The sequence below is a fragment of the Schistocerca serialis genome, chromosome 1 (assembly GCF_023864345.2).
Source record: "Schistocerca serialis cubense isolate TAMUIC-IGC-003099 chromosome 1, iqSchSeri2.2, whole genome shotgun sequence".
Taxonomy (NCBI): Eukaryota; Metazoa; Arthropoda; class Insecta; order Orthoptera; family Acrididae; genus Schistocerca; species Schistocerca serialis.
Genome location: NC_064638.1, coordinates 520741561 through 520756774, shown reverse-complemented (window position 1 = coordinate 520756774; position 15214 = coordinate 520741561). Strand labels below are relative to the sequence as shown.

The window sequence follows — 15214 nt, the reverse complement described above, 5'->3', positions numbered from 1 at the left end:
CATTCCATACAACTTTTCCATGTTCAGAATTCCGTGATTTGGCTGGAAGTGTAGCGAACGAATCTTCACGTTGTTGGATTGTTGTACGACGGATTTCTTCAAAACGTTGGGTCTTCTGCTGTTTAATAGCCTTTTTTGTTCTTAAAGAAAAATGACATTCTTCGGTAATTATCTGTACGTTACGAGAGAGTAGTAAAGAAACTGCCTTGTACTGTACCGTTTCATACCTCCCAGCGGCCTCGGGAAACTAAAAAAAAAATCAAATTTCCTGTTATTTTTTAGATATTGTTGATTGTTATGGCACAACATTCGCTCCTTATTGTAAAAAGCTACGTTAAAAGTCAATATGGACGAGACTCTTCGCACTCCGCCGATATTGCATTCAGAAGTGTACCTTGCTAGTCTCTTAGTGCACTGCTGTCGCAGTCAGTAACAAAATCGAGACGAAGTGTTGCGAATTTGAATGAACCTTAACTCACAACAACGAAGAATAAAATGGACCATTATAAACCCCGTTACTCGTCGCCGCCTTGTTGAATACGTTTGTGGAAACGTTGTGACTATGTGCCTCCCAGAACTGTTAAAAATCATTTCTTCTTTTTGTAGTACGTCTTGTTGAATTGAAAGGGGGTGTGGCTGATATTCAAAACGGCTTCAAGACCAAAAAAAAAGGTGCAAATTTTAGTAAACGAACCTCTACAGAGTCTCGTGGGTGGTCAAAGGAAAAATTGATTTTTTGGCGTTAACTGATTAACAGCCCTATTTGAATTGTGCGTAGTAAAGCGAGAGGCGGAGGTTGCACGTTGCTCGTGCTGAGGCCGGCGCGGCGGCGTGTTGCAGACGGCGGCGCGATGCTGGGCCGCGGGTCGCGAGCGCGGAGGGCGCGCTCCGCCAGATGGCGGCCGCCCACCAGCGCCTCCAACGGCAGCGCGCGGCGGCTGCTCTTCCAGCACCACGGCCGGTCCTCCACCTCCAGCTCCAGCGGCTCCGGCGCGGGGCTCGGCATCATCAACCCCGCCTTCATCGCCGATAACCTCCAAATGGTACGCTCTCGCATATCTCTTACAGTCACTGTTGCGTCTGGTTCGGAACACGAGAATACGAGAACGGACACAGGGTCTTGGATGGAAGTTAAACAACAATAACGATGCGGGTAGTCTTGCACAGTAATCTGCACAAACTCACCGATATCTAATTCTAATCACATTCCAAATCAGAGAGTTGTCAATAGCAATACCAGTCACAACGTTTTACCACCGCTGTAAATAACGTAACGACTGAGCACAGGATAACGAAACTGCTTTTCATGACTAATTTACTTGCTGTCCCGTGAATGTTATTTTCATCACTATATTTAGATGCCAGGGAAAATAATATTTTCATGTCTTTGCGTGATATACAGTACTATGAAACGTAAGATCCATCCAGAGACCCTGGCGGACTCATGTTAATCTGTGCCCGTGGCATCGGTGGATACAGTATGGAGGGGTGTGGGGCCAGACACTTTTCGTGACCTGAAACCGCTACTGCAATGTCAAGCAACTCTACAGTTGGCCTCACGAGGTTGCGAGAACCCTGTTCCATTCCTCCCACCAAGGAACAATCCTTCGCAGCACCGGGAATCGCACATGGACCCTCTGCATGGAGCTCAGCTACACTGTCCACTGTGCTATAAAGGCGAAAGATTTACTATGTACACACAAATGTTGTAATACGCGTTCAAAAGAAAACGATACAAACGTATTTTGCACCATATAGTAGATCTACCGGGTGATCAAAAAGTCAGTATAAATTTGAAAACTGAATAAATCACGGAATAATGTAGATAGAGAGGTATAAATTGACACACATGCTTGGAATGACAACGGTTTATTAGAACCAAAAAAATACAAAAGTTAAAAAAAATTCCGACACCTGGCGCTTCATCTGATCAGAATAGCAATAATTATCGTAACAAAGTAAGACAAAGCAAAGATGATGTTCTTTACAGAAAATGCTCAATATGTCCACCATCATTCCTCAACAACAGTGTAGTCGAGGAATAATGTTGTGAACAGCACTGTAAAGCATGTCCGGAGTTATGGTGAGACACTGGCGTCGGATGTTGTCTTTCAGCATCCCTAGAGATGTCAGTCGATCACGATACACTTGCGACTTCAGGTAACCCCAAAGCCAATAAGCGCACGGACTGAGGTCTGGGGACCTGGGAGGCCAAGCATGACGAAAGTGGCGGCTGAGCACACGACCATCACCAAACGAGGCGCGCAAGAGATCTTTCACGCGTCTAGCAATATGGGGTGGAGCGCCATTCTGCATAAACATCGTACGTTCCAGCAGATGTTTATCATCCAGGCTACGGACGATGCGATTCTGTAACATATCGGTGTACCTCTCACCCGTCACGGTAGCAGTTACAAAACCAGAATCACGCATTTCCTCGAAGAAAAAAGGCCCGATAACGGTAGATGTGGTAAATCCAACGCATACCGTGAATTTCTCGTCGTGCAATGGAGTTTCAGAATTTTCGGTAGCCCAAATTCTGCAGTTGTGGGCGTTGACAGACCCTCGGAGCGTGAAATGAGCTTCGACGCTCCACAACACGTTACTCAACCAATCGTCATCTTCCGCCATCTTTTGAAACGCCCACACCGCAAATGCCCTCCGCTTCACTAAATCGCCAGGTAACAGTTCATGATGCCGATAGATTTTGTACGGATAGCATCGGAGGGTACGCCTCAGTGCCAACCAAACAGTAGGTATGGAATGCCGGTGTGACTTGCGAGTGCACGAGCGCTGACTTCCCCGTGCATAGACAAACCCGCTACAGTCTCCATACCTTCCTGAACTGTCTTAGCAGCATTACGCCTTGTGCTCGGTCGGCCACTACGGGGTCTATAGTCTAAATGGTTTCGAACTTCGAAATCATTCTCGCTACACAGCTGCATTTGTCAACGGACCTTTACCCGTGCGAATCCCCTTCCTATGGCGATAGGATCGTAACGCTGCACATTCCCCATTCTGATAATACAGCTTCAGTAAAAGCTCCTGTTCAGATAACGTCAACATGCTGCGTCTGCTGGCGCATCTGATTCTCTCTATCATGACAGCTCCTTTTATACACGATTGTCATGCGATGTCACTGACGTTTTGCTGTCCAGCGCCATCTGTCAGACATTTTATGAACATTGTTTGTGTTGTGGGTTGGCAGGAGAGCCAACACTGGGTACTAGAGGAAGCCGAAAGACACGCGTTTTAGCTCACGCAGGCTGGCGTAGGGTCTGGAACAGGACAAGGAAATTAGACTTTAGAAAAACGGACGTTTAACTTTAATCCATTAATGATGAACGTCGCTCTTGACGGTACATTATTCATAATCTCAATAGTAACTGGTAATGGTGCCTTGCTAAGTCGTAGCAAATGACGTAGCTGAAGGCTATGCTAACTATCGTCTCGGCAAATGAGAGCGTATTTTGTCAGTGAACCATCGCTAGCAAAGTCGGTTGTACAACTGGGGCGAGTGCTAGGAAGTCTCTCCAGACCTGCCGTGTGGCGGCGCTCGGTCTACAATCACTGATAGTAGCAACACGCGGGTCCGACGTACACTAACGGGCCGCGGCCAATTTAGAGGCTACCACCTAGCAAGTGTGGTGCCTGGCGGTGACACCACAGTTTGTTTGTTTTTTTTGGTTCTAATAAAACCCCATGTCATTCCAAGCATGTGTGTCATCTATCTACATTATTCCGTGGTTTACTAAATTTTCAAATTTACACTGATTTTTTGATCACCCGGTATAAAATTTTTGTCTGTGTTCTCAAACTTACTTCCTTATACACTCCTGGAAATTGAAATAAGAACAACGTGAATTCATTGTCCCAGGAAGGGGAAACTTTATTGACACATTCCTGGGGTCAGATACATCACATGATCACACTGACAGAACCACAGGCACATAGACACAGGCAACAGAGCATGCACAATGTCGGCACTAGTACAGTGTATATCCACCTTTCGCAGCAATGCAGGCTGCTATTCTCCCATGGAGACGATCGTAGAGATGCTGGATGTAGTCCTGTGGAACGGCTTGCCATGCCATTTCCACCTGGCGCCTCAGTTGGACCAGCGTTCGTGCTGGACGTGCAGACCGCGTGAGACGACGCTTCATCCAGTCCCAAACATGCTCAATGGGGGACAGATCCGGAGATCTTGCTGGCCAGGATAGTTGACTTACACCTTCTAGAGCACGTTGGGTGGCACGGGATACATGCGGACGTGCATTGTCCTGTTGGAACAGCAAGTTCCCTTGCCGGTCTAGGAGTGGTAGAACGATGGGTTCGATGACGGTTTGGATGTACCGTGCACTATTCAGTGTCCCTCGACGATCACCAGTGGTGTACGGCCAGTGTAGGAGATCGCTCCCCACACCATGATGCCGGGTGTTGGCCCTGTGTGCCTCGGTCGTATGCAGTCCTGATTGTGGCGCTCACCTGCACGGCGCCAAACACGCATACGACCATCATTGGCAATAAGGCAGAAGCGACTCCCATCGCTGAAGACGACACGTCTCCATTCGTCCCTCCATTCACGCCTGTCGCGACACCACTGGAGGCGGGCTGCACGATGTTGGGGCGTGAGCGGAAGACGGCCTAACGGTGTGCGGGACCGTACCCCAGCTTCATGGAGACGGTTGCGAATGGTCCTCGCCGATACCCCAGGAGCAACAGTGTCCCTAATTTGCTGGGAAGTGGCGGTGCGGTCCCCTACGGCACTGCGTAGGATCCTACGGTCTTGGCGTGCATCCGTGCGTCGCTGCGGTCCGGTCCCAGGTCGACGGGCACGTGCACCTTCCGCCGACCACTGGCGACAACATCGATGTACTGTGGAGACCTCACGCCCCACGTGTTGAGCAATTCGGCGGTACGTCCACCCGGCCTCACGCATGCCCACTATATGCCCTCGTTCAAAGTCCGTCAACTGCACATACGGTTCACGTCCACGCTGTCGCGGCATGCTACCAGTGTTCAAGACTGCGATGGAGCTCCGTATGCCACGGCAAACTGGCTGACACTGACGGCGGCGGTGCACAAATGCTGCGCAGCTAGCGCCATTCGACGGCCAACACCGCGGTTCCTGGTGTGTCCGCTGTGCCGTGCGTGTGATCATTGCTTGTACAGCCCTCTCGCAGTGTCCGGAGCAAGTATGGTGGGTCTGACACACCGGTGTCAATGTGTTCTTTTTTCCATTTCCAGGAGTGTACGTCAGTTTCTCAATTACATCTGACAATTCCAAGTTCTCGCACAGTTCCTTCTCTACATCCAGGGGTCCTAATCCTCTGTAAAGTCGTTAATTTGTCAAAAAACGCTTACTGATATTAGCGGAAGAATACTAAATCCAATAAGCAAATCAGGAAACTATTAAATCTAGCCAAGCTCCTGCCAAGTAGACAAAAAAACCGCTGGCGTAGGGGCAGTCTGACAGCCGGGCCGTCCCTTATGCAGCTTACTGCCGTGACAGACCTGCTGCATATAAGGGTGGTCAAAAGGCTCACACATGTGAAATTGGGCTGCCTGCGGGGTAGCCTATATTAACTGTGCCTGTCCGCGAGTGTGCTGGTTGGATTAGGGGGGGGGGGGGGGGAGGGGGGCTGGAACAGTGGACATCAAGCCATTCTTTGTCATATACTGAAGTTTTTCATAGATTTTATAGATCCGCATTTCTACCACCGTAATCTGTTTTAAACCTGTTCAATACTTCAGAGTCATCGATATTAAAAAAAGATGCTTTTTTCAACTAAAATGGATAGTAGTGAATTCAAACATAAATATTTAGCTTCTTCTTTAGCCACTGCTCTGAATTCAGAGCAAAATCGAAATATATTAAGGCAGTTTCAAATATTCCTAAAGTGAATTTAATGCTGTATTTTCCAAGAGCCCCGTAAGATCAAAAAAATGGCTCTGAGCACTATGGGACTCAACTGCTGTGGTCATAAGTCCCCTAGAACTACTTAAACCTAAGTAACCTAAGGACATCACACACAGCCATGCCCGAAGCAGAATTCGAACCTGCGCCCGTAGCGGTCGTGCGGTTCCAGACTGTAGCGCCTTTAACCGCTCGGCCACTCCGGCCGGCCCGTAAGATCGTTTTTGCTACTAAGCACTCAGATTATTTAGTATAAAATACTTCATAAAACTCACTTTAGTTAACAACTTAACAAACGCATTGCAAACATTTACTTACATTGGTGTGGGCACTTGCAAAATTTCATTACATCTATTTTTGTAAAATATAATGGTCAAAGAAATGAACCTACGCTACACAACATAACAAATATTAAGCTGTACCTCATAAAATGATCGATCTGTACTCTTTTGAATTTTTGAATTACGCACTGCAACTACATCAGGTAATAGCACATCCCAGTCATTGTAATGATTGACTCTTGAGAGAGTGACTCGACATCTTCCCTAGCATCCTGTAACCAGGTTCGATTCTACCATTTCCTTGTGGGTGTAGTGCATGTGTTCTTGGTTATCGAACTCATAATAAATGACAAAATTGCTTCATCAGTTCTAATATCAACTGAGTAACTTCGTCCATAGTCAAAATCTCTTGAGTACCAACCTTTAATACCCAGCTATTATCCTTGGCTTGTCTCACTGTGTCAACTTGTTGTCTTGGAATAGGTATCATTTCTACAATGCGTGAGAAATGGTTTTGTTATCGTTTACACTTACCAATTCCTTGCTGGCATCTGTCCAAAAGTACCTAAGATACACAAACCGAACATCTGAAATAGTTTGTTGGCCTCCAGTAAACTCTGTGGCAGACTACATTGGTGACGTAATTTGGTTCATTGTACAAATGGTAAACAGTTTTTGTATATTGGCTGAAATGGCTCTGAGCACTATGGGACTTAACATCTGAGGTTATCTGTCCCCTAGAACTTAGAACTACTTAAACCTAACTAACCTAGGGACAACACACACATCCATGCCTGAGGCAGGATTTGAACCCGCTACCGTAGCAGTCGCGCGGTTACGGACTGAAGCGCCTAGAACCGCTCGAACACCGCGGCCGGCTTTTATATATTGTTTTACATCCTGCTTACATGTTTGTCACCACTATTATTTGTTCACACATCATTCTGCCGGCCGCTGTGGCCGAGCGGCACTTCAGTCCGGAACCGCGCTGCTGCTACGGTCGCAAGTTCGAATCCTGCCTCGTGCATGAATGTGTGTGATGTCCTTATGTTAGTTAGGTTTAAGTAGTTTTAAGCCTAGGGTACTGATGACCTCCGATGTTAAGTCCCATAGTGCTTAGAGCCATCTGAACCACTTGAGCCACATCATTCTGTTGGTCTACAGCCTTCATGTCCTGCTAATACATGATCATGCACCTGTTTTAGCACTTTATTTCGCATTGTAGCTGATACCATAATACAAGGTCCGAGTTTCATTTGTATACATCACTCTCGATTGTGCACAATAAATTGTGGCTTGTAGTCTTCATAATCAGCTTGCACCTCTTGCCACTATGGAACTGGAACCTACTCATCGTACTGCACAGAAGTTCCGACTCAGGCCATTAGCATTTCTGTGAGAGTTAGCAGGTCGATGAATTACCACAAACTCTAAATGATTGAGTTTCAATGTCCATTGCATTAACCAGGTCGATGGATCGTTTAAAGCTAACAGCCATCTCAGTCCTGCATGATTCGTTATGACCTTGAAGTTTCTCCCAAACAGATAACATGAAAAATATGTTGTATATGAGACTCAGCATCTCTTTCGCTGGCCGGTGTGGCCGTGCGGTTCTAAGCGCGTCAGTTTGCAACCGCGTGACCGCTACGGTCGCAGGTTCGAATCCTGCCTCGGGCATGGATGTGTGTGATGTCCTTAGGTTAGTTAGGTTTAAGTAGTTCTAAGTTCTAGGGGACTGATGACCTCAGTAGTTAAGTCCCATAGTGCTCAGAGCCATTTGAACCATCTGAACCATCTCTTTCTCTGTTCTAGGATAGTATTTTTCTGCTCTGTTCAACTATAGTGAGGTGTAGATGACGTACTGCCCTCTCCATTCCCTGACTTTATACACAGCCTTGTGCATACGTGCTTGTGTCACATGATAACACAAATTCCTTCTCATAATTTGGGAAAACTAATATAGGTCCAGGTTTTAATAATTCTCTCAAATGACTGAATGCATATTCCCACTCGACTGACCAGTGGAACTTTACTTTTTTCTTCAATGGATGAGTCAGTGGCTATAGTGCTGCAAATTTTGGTACAAACTTCCGACTGTAATTCAGCAGGTCCAAGGAGGATTGCAACTTCTTTCCATATGTTGTGCTCGAAAATCCTGTAGAGCTTTTATTATACAGGTATCGACCTGGACTCCCTCATGACTAACTACATGCCCTAAATACTGTACTTCTTCTGTCACGAAGTTATCTAAACCAAGTGTTAGGTGCGCCATGTGTAACCTTACCCACAATATATGCTCTTCCAAATTCTTCATAAAGGCGATTCCGTCATCTAAATACACTGTACATTGTCTAGCTTCAATCCAGCACTACCCCAGTTAAGAGGTACTGAAATGTACCTGGTGCGTTTTTCAGTTCAAGCAGCATATGCCAACAGTGATAATCTCATGAAGCAAACATAAATTCTGCCCTTTGGCGATCCTCTGGTGCCACCTCCAACTGATGATAACCACAGCACAGATGAAGGGTAAAAAATACCTGCATTTCTCCAGATTATCCGAAGTTTCTGTTACACTTGAGGTAGGATAATCTATAAATAAACACTTATTGACGTACCGATAGTCGCAACAAAAGCTATATGCCTTCATCCCATCTGCATTTTCTCCAGGATAATTTCTACTGGCAGTTCTCGGGGACTGTACTTTTCTCTATAATACCATCTCGTAGTTGCCGGTTAATAAATTCATCCATCACTGGCTGCAGGTAATGTGGTATGTGGTAAAATTTACGGTACATGGGCAGTTCATTATAGTTGGGATTCTGTACTGTGTCACTGGGGTCACTGGTAAAGACCAATGAGGATTAAGCAGACCCTCATATTCTGACAATAACTGCTTACTGCTATCTTCTCTGCTCCTTTCAACCATAGACCACTATGCTACACAGTACTACGCCAGCATTATTGTAGTGTCTAGCTACAGAACTGCATTGCTTACTGGCCCACGTATCCCTTAGCTCGTTGTAGGCCTGTGTGAAGCTGATGCTGCAACCATATTGATCCTATCAGGGAGAGATGTAGGGTCTATGAAAACTAGTTTGTGACTGTCTCGAATGGACTGGACTGTCACATTTTTCAATGGATCATGAGCTAAATCAGTACCTACATCACAAGCCACGGATGCAACAAAAAGTCTATCATCATTTGATTGAGTCCTTCCCTTGTAGTTCCGTGATGCTTCATCATTACTTTATCTTCAACTGCCTATATTTAATAACATAGATCTCCATTTCATTTTCTAATTTTTTAGGTGGTATGTGTGATTTTTCAGCAAGTTACTGGTGCAATATCACACAACTATTTAAAGACTTTATATGCATTGTATCTGAGAAGGAGCGGACATGTAGTTGCACACAGAGTTTTCTTTGTTTTTCAGTTTTTTTTATTTCCACTGTTAGTGTTGGAAGATCATTTGAATGGAACATGTCGCAACATCATTGGCTGCATCAGCTAAAAAAAACTTTATCACTGTATACTTCGTCATGGAAGTCAACACTGGCTTATTTGTTGGAGAAATACTGCAGCTGAAAGCTTTCTTTGTGACCATGCTTTGACATGCTTGACAGTCTATCGTGGGTCTAGTTCTAATGGTAGCGATTAGCTAATCACACTGTGCTCAGGGTATGTCTTCATCCTATTTTATCAAGATCCACTTCTTTGGATCTGGAGTGGCACATCTGTTACGGTGTTGTGTCGCCTGTGCATAGCGAAGCAATCATCATATACTTAATGTGTTCTCCAATCACAGCTTGACTAGGTGGACATGTTCCATTACTTTCCAGTATTTAGGTAGCCTTGACCACAGTAGAACTTGCTATCCAGTGAATGTATTCACGCCAGTAAACACATCTTCTCCTTATTTGCTCCAGAATTGGAGAAATAAAAATCTATAATGGGTATATTAGTTGGTAGCATGATAAAGTAGGGAGTACTGCATTATCCTTCATTGGGCACTGCTACTGACCATCTCTCAATTCCATACATTGCAATGGCCCAAATGGCTGTCTTGTATATATTGGCTTTGAGTGTATAGGCAATTGTTTGTCATACAGCACTCTAGTGAGCCCCTGCCTCAGCATCCACACAACTTTGATTCTGTCCTTTTCACCACTACTGTTGCTGCCATCATGGTCTATATATAAGCCGAAGAAACATAATAAACGCACCGGATAAAAAATTAGTCATTCCCAGGAGACATGACACTGCAGTGCAACACCGTCTCTAGGATTGAGACTGACCTCAGTTCGAAGACAAAGAGAGCCAACAGGTTTCTTCAGATATACCACATAGAGCTGAAGCCACTCAATGATTGTTAGATGCTGCAGAGCTACCAAATTGCGGGGACGTTGATTCCTACGTTTCATCAGCTGTTCCACATAGTTAAAGACATTTTCTATGGGCCTAGGCTCGGGTGCTTTAGTGGACCAGTCGAGGTGCGATAGGCACCCGAGCTGTCGACAGACCAGGATTGTATGCGAGCTGGTTGGTGTCGTCTCAGAAGATGGGACTGTCTACGGGATACTTATTATGAAATTGTAGAAGAAAGAAGCTTGTTACTGAGAAAGTTGAAATAAATGTCCTAGATGATTTTCACAGATATCTGAAAGAGTAGGCCAAGTCATGGCACGAGAAACACCTCCAGACTGAACTATTTGGACCGTCAGTGTAGTCGACGCCTAGCATCATGTTTTAAAAAAAGCAAAATATCGACTCGTCGGTCTCCACAGCACGCCTCCAGTCAGCTACTGACCAGTTTCTGTGGTTAGCCAATTGAAGACGTGGATATTTATGTGTTTCTGTGAGAATAGGCCTTTTGCACAGTATCTGACCTCAAATGTCTATTGCACGCAGCTCGCTTCGCAGTGTTCGCTAGGTAAATGGTTGAAATGGGCCTGCATTTACGGATAGCAGTAATCCATGTCGGATGTCAAAGAAATTCTCGTTTCAGGTCTGTGTCTTTCTTTGTGCGAGTAATGTTCTTGCTCCTTATTACGTGGCTGCTAGTGGTACACCTTTCCTTGTAGACACGATCGACAGTCTGCGTTGATATACCAACAAACTGGGCAACTTTTTTCAGTGTTGTAATGGGCACGTCCAAAAACGACAGCTGCTTTCTGCCATTCTGTCATGTCTCCAAGTACCTTACTGCGCTGATTCCATACAGCAGTCTGGCACATACCTTACCCACATCTTCACTGCCATGACTTACTTCAGCTGTGATGAGTGACATGACTGCCTCGTACCTGTTCGATAGTATCGACAGCGCTACAAAGCGACCAGTGTTCCCCCTTAAGAGGTTGACTAATATAGTGTCTGGCTGAGTTTATGTCGATCACGAAATCATCATTGTAGAGCGATATAAAATGAATGTTTTTCTGCTTCTGTCTGTTGTAATGGTGTCCATTACCAATATTTTCCACAGTAGAGGCAGCGCTGACTACCGAAGATCCCATTTGGTTTTGATGATCAGCTGTAGACAGGGTTGTTGTTGTTTTTGCAGAGTCCTCCAGTGCGGACTCCTGAGATGGACGCGGAAACTCCCCCGCCCCCTGCAGCCGCGCAGCCGGCGCTTCCCAACGCCCACGCAGCCGTTGGCCGCTTCAGCATCGACAGGGACAAGACTGCCGCCAGGCCTCGGCCGAAAACCGCCAGAGTCAACAGGTCTGTTCTACAAATTCGACTTTCTACGATCTGCTCCAAAGAAAATGGATGAACGGTCCTAACATTCTCAGACGTCGTGTTATTCGTCGAATTATGTTTCATGTCGGTCTTCTTCATGAAGTTAAAGCTTAGCATACTACTAGACTTCTCCCTCACCATTCAGATAAATAAAGTTTCTTGTCCACTTCCAAATTATTTCTCAGGCCCTTTAAACAAATTGTTAAAATTTCAGTGTAAATTCTTTTGTATCGAGTCTCATGTTCTTCAAGAGAACTAGTGAATTTGAAGGGGTAGGTGAGTCACTACGAAACGAATGCAAATGGATGTGGAAGAAGAAAGGATATGGAAGATAGCTACAGATCACAGAGGATAACCCACGTCAGTTTGTTCGAAGTATTAGGTTTTGACTAAAAATGGGTTGAAATAACCACAGACTTATCTCCTTTTCCATATTAGCTCCTATCAGTCGCAATGAACCCAACAAAGATGTTACCATAGAGAGACTACACCAAAACTCACTAATATGACAGATGCTTGGAGATCTTCCAAAATTAAAATGCACTGAGGGTCACGGAGCTCATGGACGATCTATTTCGCAACACAACTTCGAGATATGCGTACTTTTGGAATTTATTTAACCTGCAAAAGTAAATGAACTGGGTTCAGGATGTTTCTGTGGAAAAGAGAAAATGTAACAAGTGAAGCTACAAGAAACACCAGAGACGAACGTTACGAATCCAAACATGTTGTGAGACAACTCAGTTAACGGAATACAGTGTAATAAACTGATTTATTACACTGTAGGGCATGAATTGTAGGGTAGGCAAAATCGACCAAATATAGATGTACAGCGCAAGTTGTTGGAACGCGAAACTCCACTAGAATACTGCCGATGACTTGGGCTTAGTGCATGTATGTGTTTCCAACATGATGGAGGTCAAGTCAGTTTGCGCCTCCTCCCCCTCCCGCCTTCCTTGCTCGTGGAAACCTCCGTCAGAAGTCCAATGAAAGATACACAGGTAGAGAAAATCTTGATTTGTGGACAGGTAATTTATCTGATATGATCCTCTTGAGTTCTGCTTGTGGGGTTGCGTGAAAGATCTTGGGAGCAAGATACCTGAGACGTCTGAAAACAGTAAAACAAAAATCAAAGCCTTGAATTCCTTCTTCAAATGTTCTTTCGCAAACAAAAATGGAGAAATGTGGTCATCACTGAACAGCTGCTAAGAAGAGTAGTATGGTAATCAGTATTAGTGATAGTTGAAAGCAGCTCATATTCCTAAAGTGATGAATTATTTTCACTGTTGTCTATAATTTGCCGTAGACCTCTTGAGCAGAGATGTGTTCTCTGTGATTAAGAGAGAACAACATTTCATCTGTGAAATAGAAACGATCCGCAGTACTACCAATCTATATCACTCGTACCTATTAGTGGCAGAGTACTATGATATATCCTGAGTTCAAATGTAATGACTAAAGTATTCACATTGAAATTGACTAAGACGCTAATTTATTCATCGCGTTGAAATAATAGTCACAGTACAACATGGTGGTTCATGGTATGGGTTCCTGTAGTCATGTCCTAGTTCATGAACCACGGGCAACATATGAGTGGCCAAGTAAGTGGTCCCAACAGTCGGGATACCAGTCACTTTGGAATAAGGCTGGGCATCTCGGACATATTCTGAGTCGTGGTCACCTTTGTGCTCATGCGGCAAAGACTACCAAATCCACCGGTTAGTCCCTCAACCGTTAGGGGTAAAACCCAATGGGACTCGGGGCAAGTAAGGCTAGCAACCTGCTTCCCTGGTACTTTAAATATGATGCTGGCAACAATCAGAGCAAAATGCCTCAGACCTTTGGAGGTGACGGAGTCCCACCTCTAACTGACACCAGGAACTCCTAAGATACGACTTGGCAAACAAATGGTAATGAGATGGGGAGCTATTAATATCAATGGGGGCTACTCTGGGAAGAAGGTAGAGCTGGCAGAGGCTGCAAGTAAGATGGGGCTGGACTTCTTAGCTGTTAGTGACATTCGGGTAAGGGGTGAGAAAGAAGAGGAAGTGGGAGAATACAAGGTCTACCTGTCAGGAGTCAAAGCAGGAATAGCACAATGGGGCTTTACATCAGGAAAGAAATGGAACCCAGCGTAGTTGCAATAAGGTATGTAAACGAACGACTGATGTGGATAGATTTGGCAGTGTCTAGCAAGAAAATTAGGATTGTGTCAGTATATTCGCATTGTGAAGGGACAGATCAAGATAAGATGGATAGTTTTTATGAGGCACTCAGTGATGTAGTTGTTAGAGTAAAGGACAAGGACAGTGTTCTGCTCATGGGTGATTTTAACGCCAGGATTGGAAATCGAACAGAAGGGTATGAAAAGGTTATGGGTAAATTTGGAGAGGATATGGAGGCCAACAGGAACGGCAAACAACTCTTGGATTTCTGTGCCAGTATGGGCTTCGTAATCACAAACTCCTTTTTTAAACATAAGAACATTCACCGGTATACTTTGGGAGGCAGGGGAACCAGATCTGTCATCGACTATATAATAATAGATCAGGAATTCAGGAAGGCTGTCAGGGACACACGTGTATTCAGGGGATTCTTTGATGACACTGATCATTATTTAATCTGCAGTGAAATTGGGATTGTGAGGCCGAAAGTGCAGGAGGTCAGGCCCATATGTAGGAGGATAAGAGTGGAGAAACTTCAGGATAAGGAAATCAGGCACAATTACATAACAGGGATCTCAGGAAGGTACCAGTTAGTTGAATGTAGTCAATTACAGTCATTGGAAAAGGAATGAACAAGGTACAGGGACACAGTACTAGAAGTGGCTAAAGAATGTCCTGGAACAATAGTGTGTAAAAGTAGGACGAAGCAAACAGCTTGGTGGAATGACACAGTCAAGGCAGCCTGTAAAAGGAAAAAGAAGGCGTATCAAAAATGGCTACATACTAGAACTCAGGTAGACAGAGAAAGTTATGTTGAAGAAAGAAACAAAGCCAAACAGATAATTGCAGCATCCAAGAAGAAATCTTGGGAAGACTTTGGAAACAGGTTGGAGACCATGGGTCAAGCTGCTGGAAAACCATTCTGGAGTGTAATTAGCAGTCTTCGAAAGGGAGGTAAGAAGGAAATGACAAGTATTTTGGACATGTCAGGAAAACTGCTGGTGAATCCTGTGGATGCCTTGGGCAGATGGAGGGAATATTTTGAAGAGTTTCTCAATGTAGGTGAAAATACGATCAGTAATGTTTCAGATTTCGAGGAAGAATGGGATAGGAAT

General features: G+C 44.8%; 1 protein-coding gene across 1 annotated transcript in view; it reads left to right on the top strand.

The window, feature by feature from the left end:
• Positions 1-15214, top strand: part of LOC126486316 (uncharacterized) — a 259900-nt gene that overhangs the window by 232280 nt on the left and 12406 nt on the right. The window contains exons 16-17 of the mRNA XM_050108943.1: positions 841-1043; positions 11756-11916. Of these exons, the coding sequence (XP_049964900.1) occupies positions 841-1043; positions 11756-11916 (364 nt within the window). The remainder of the gene's footprint in view (positions 1-840; positions 1044-11755; positions 11917-15214) is intronic.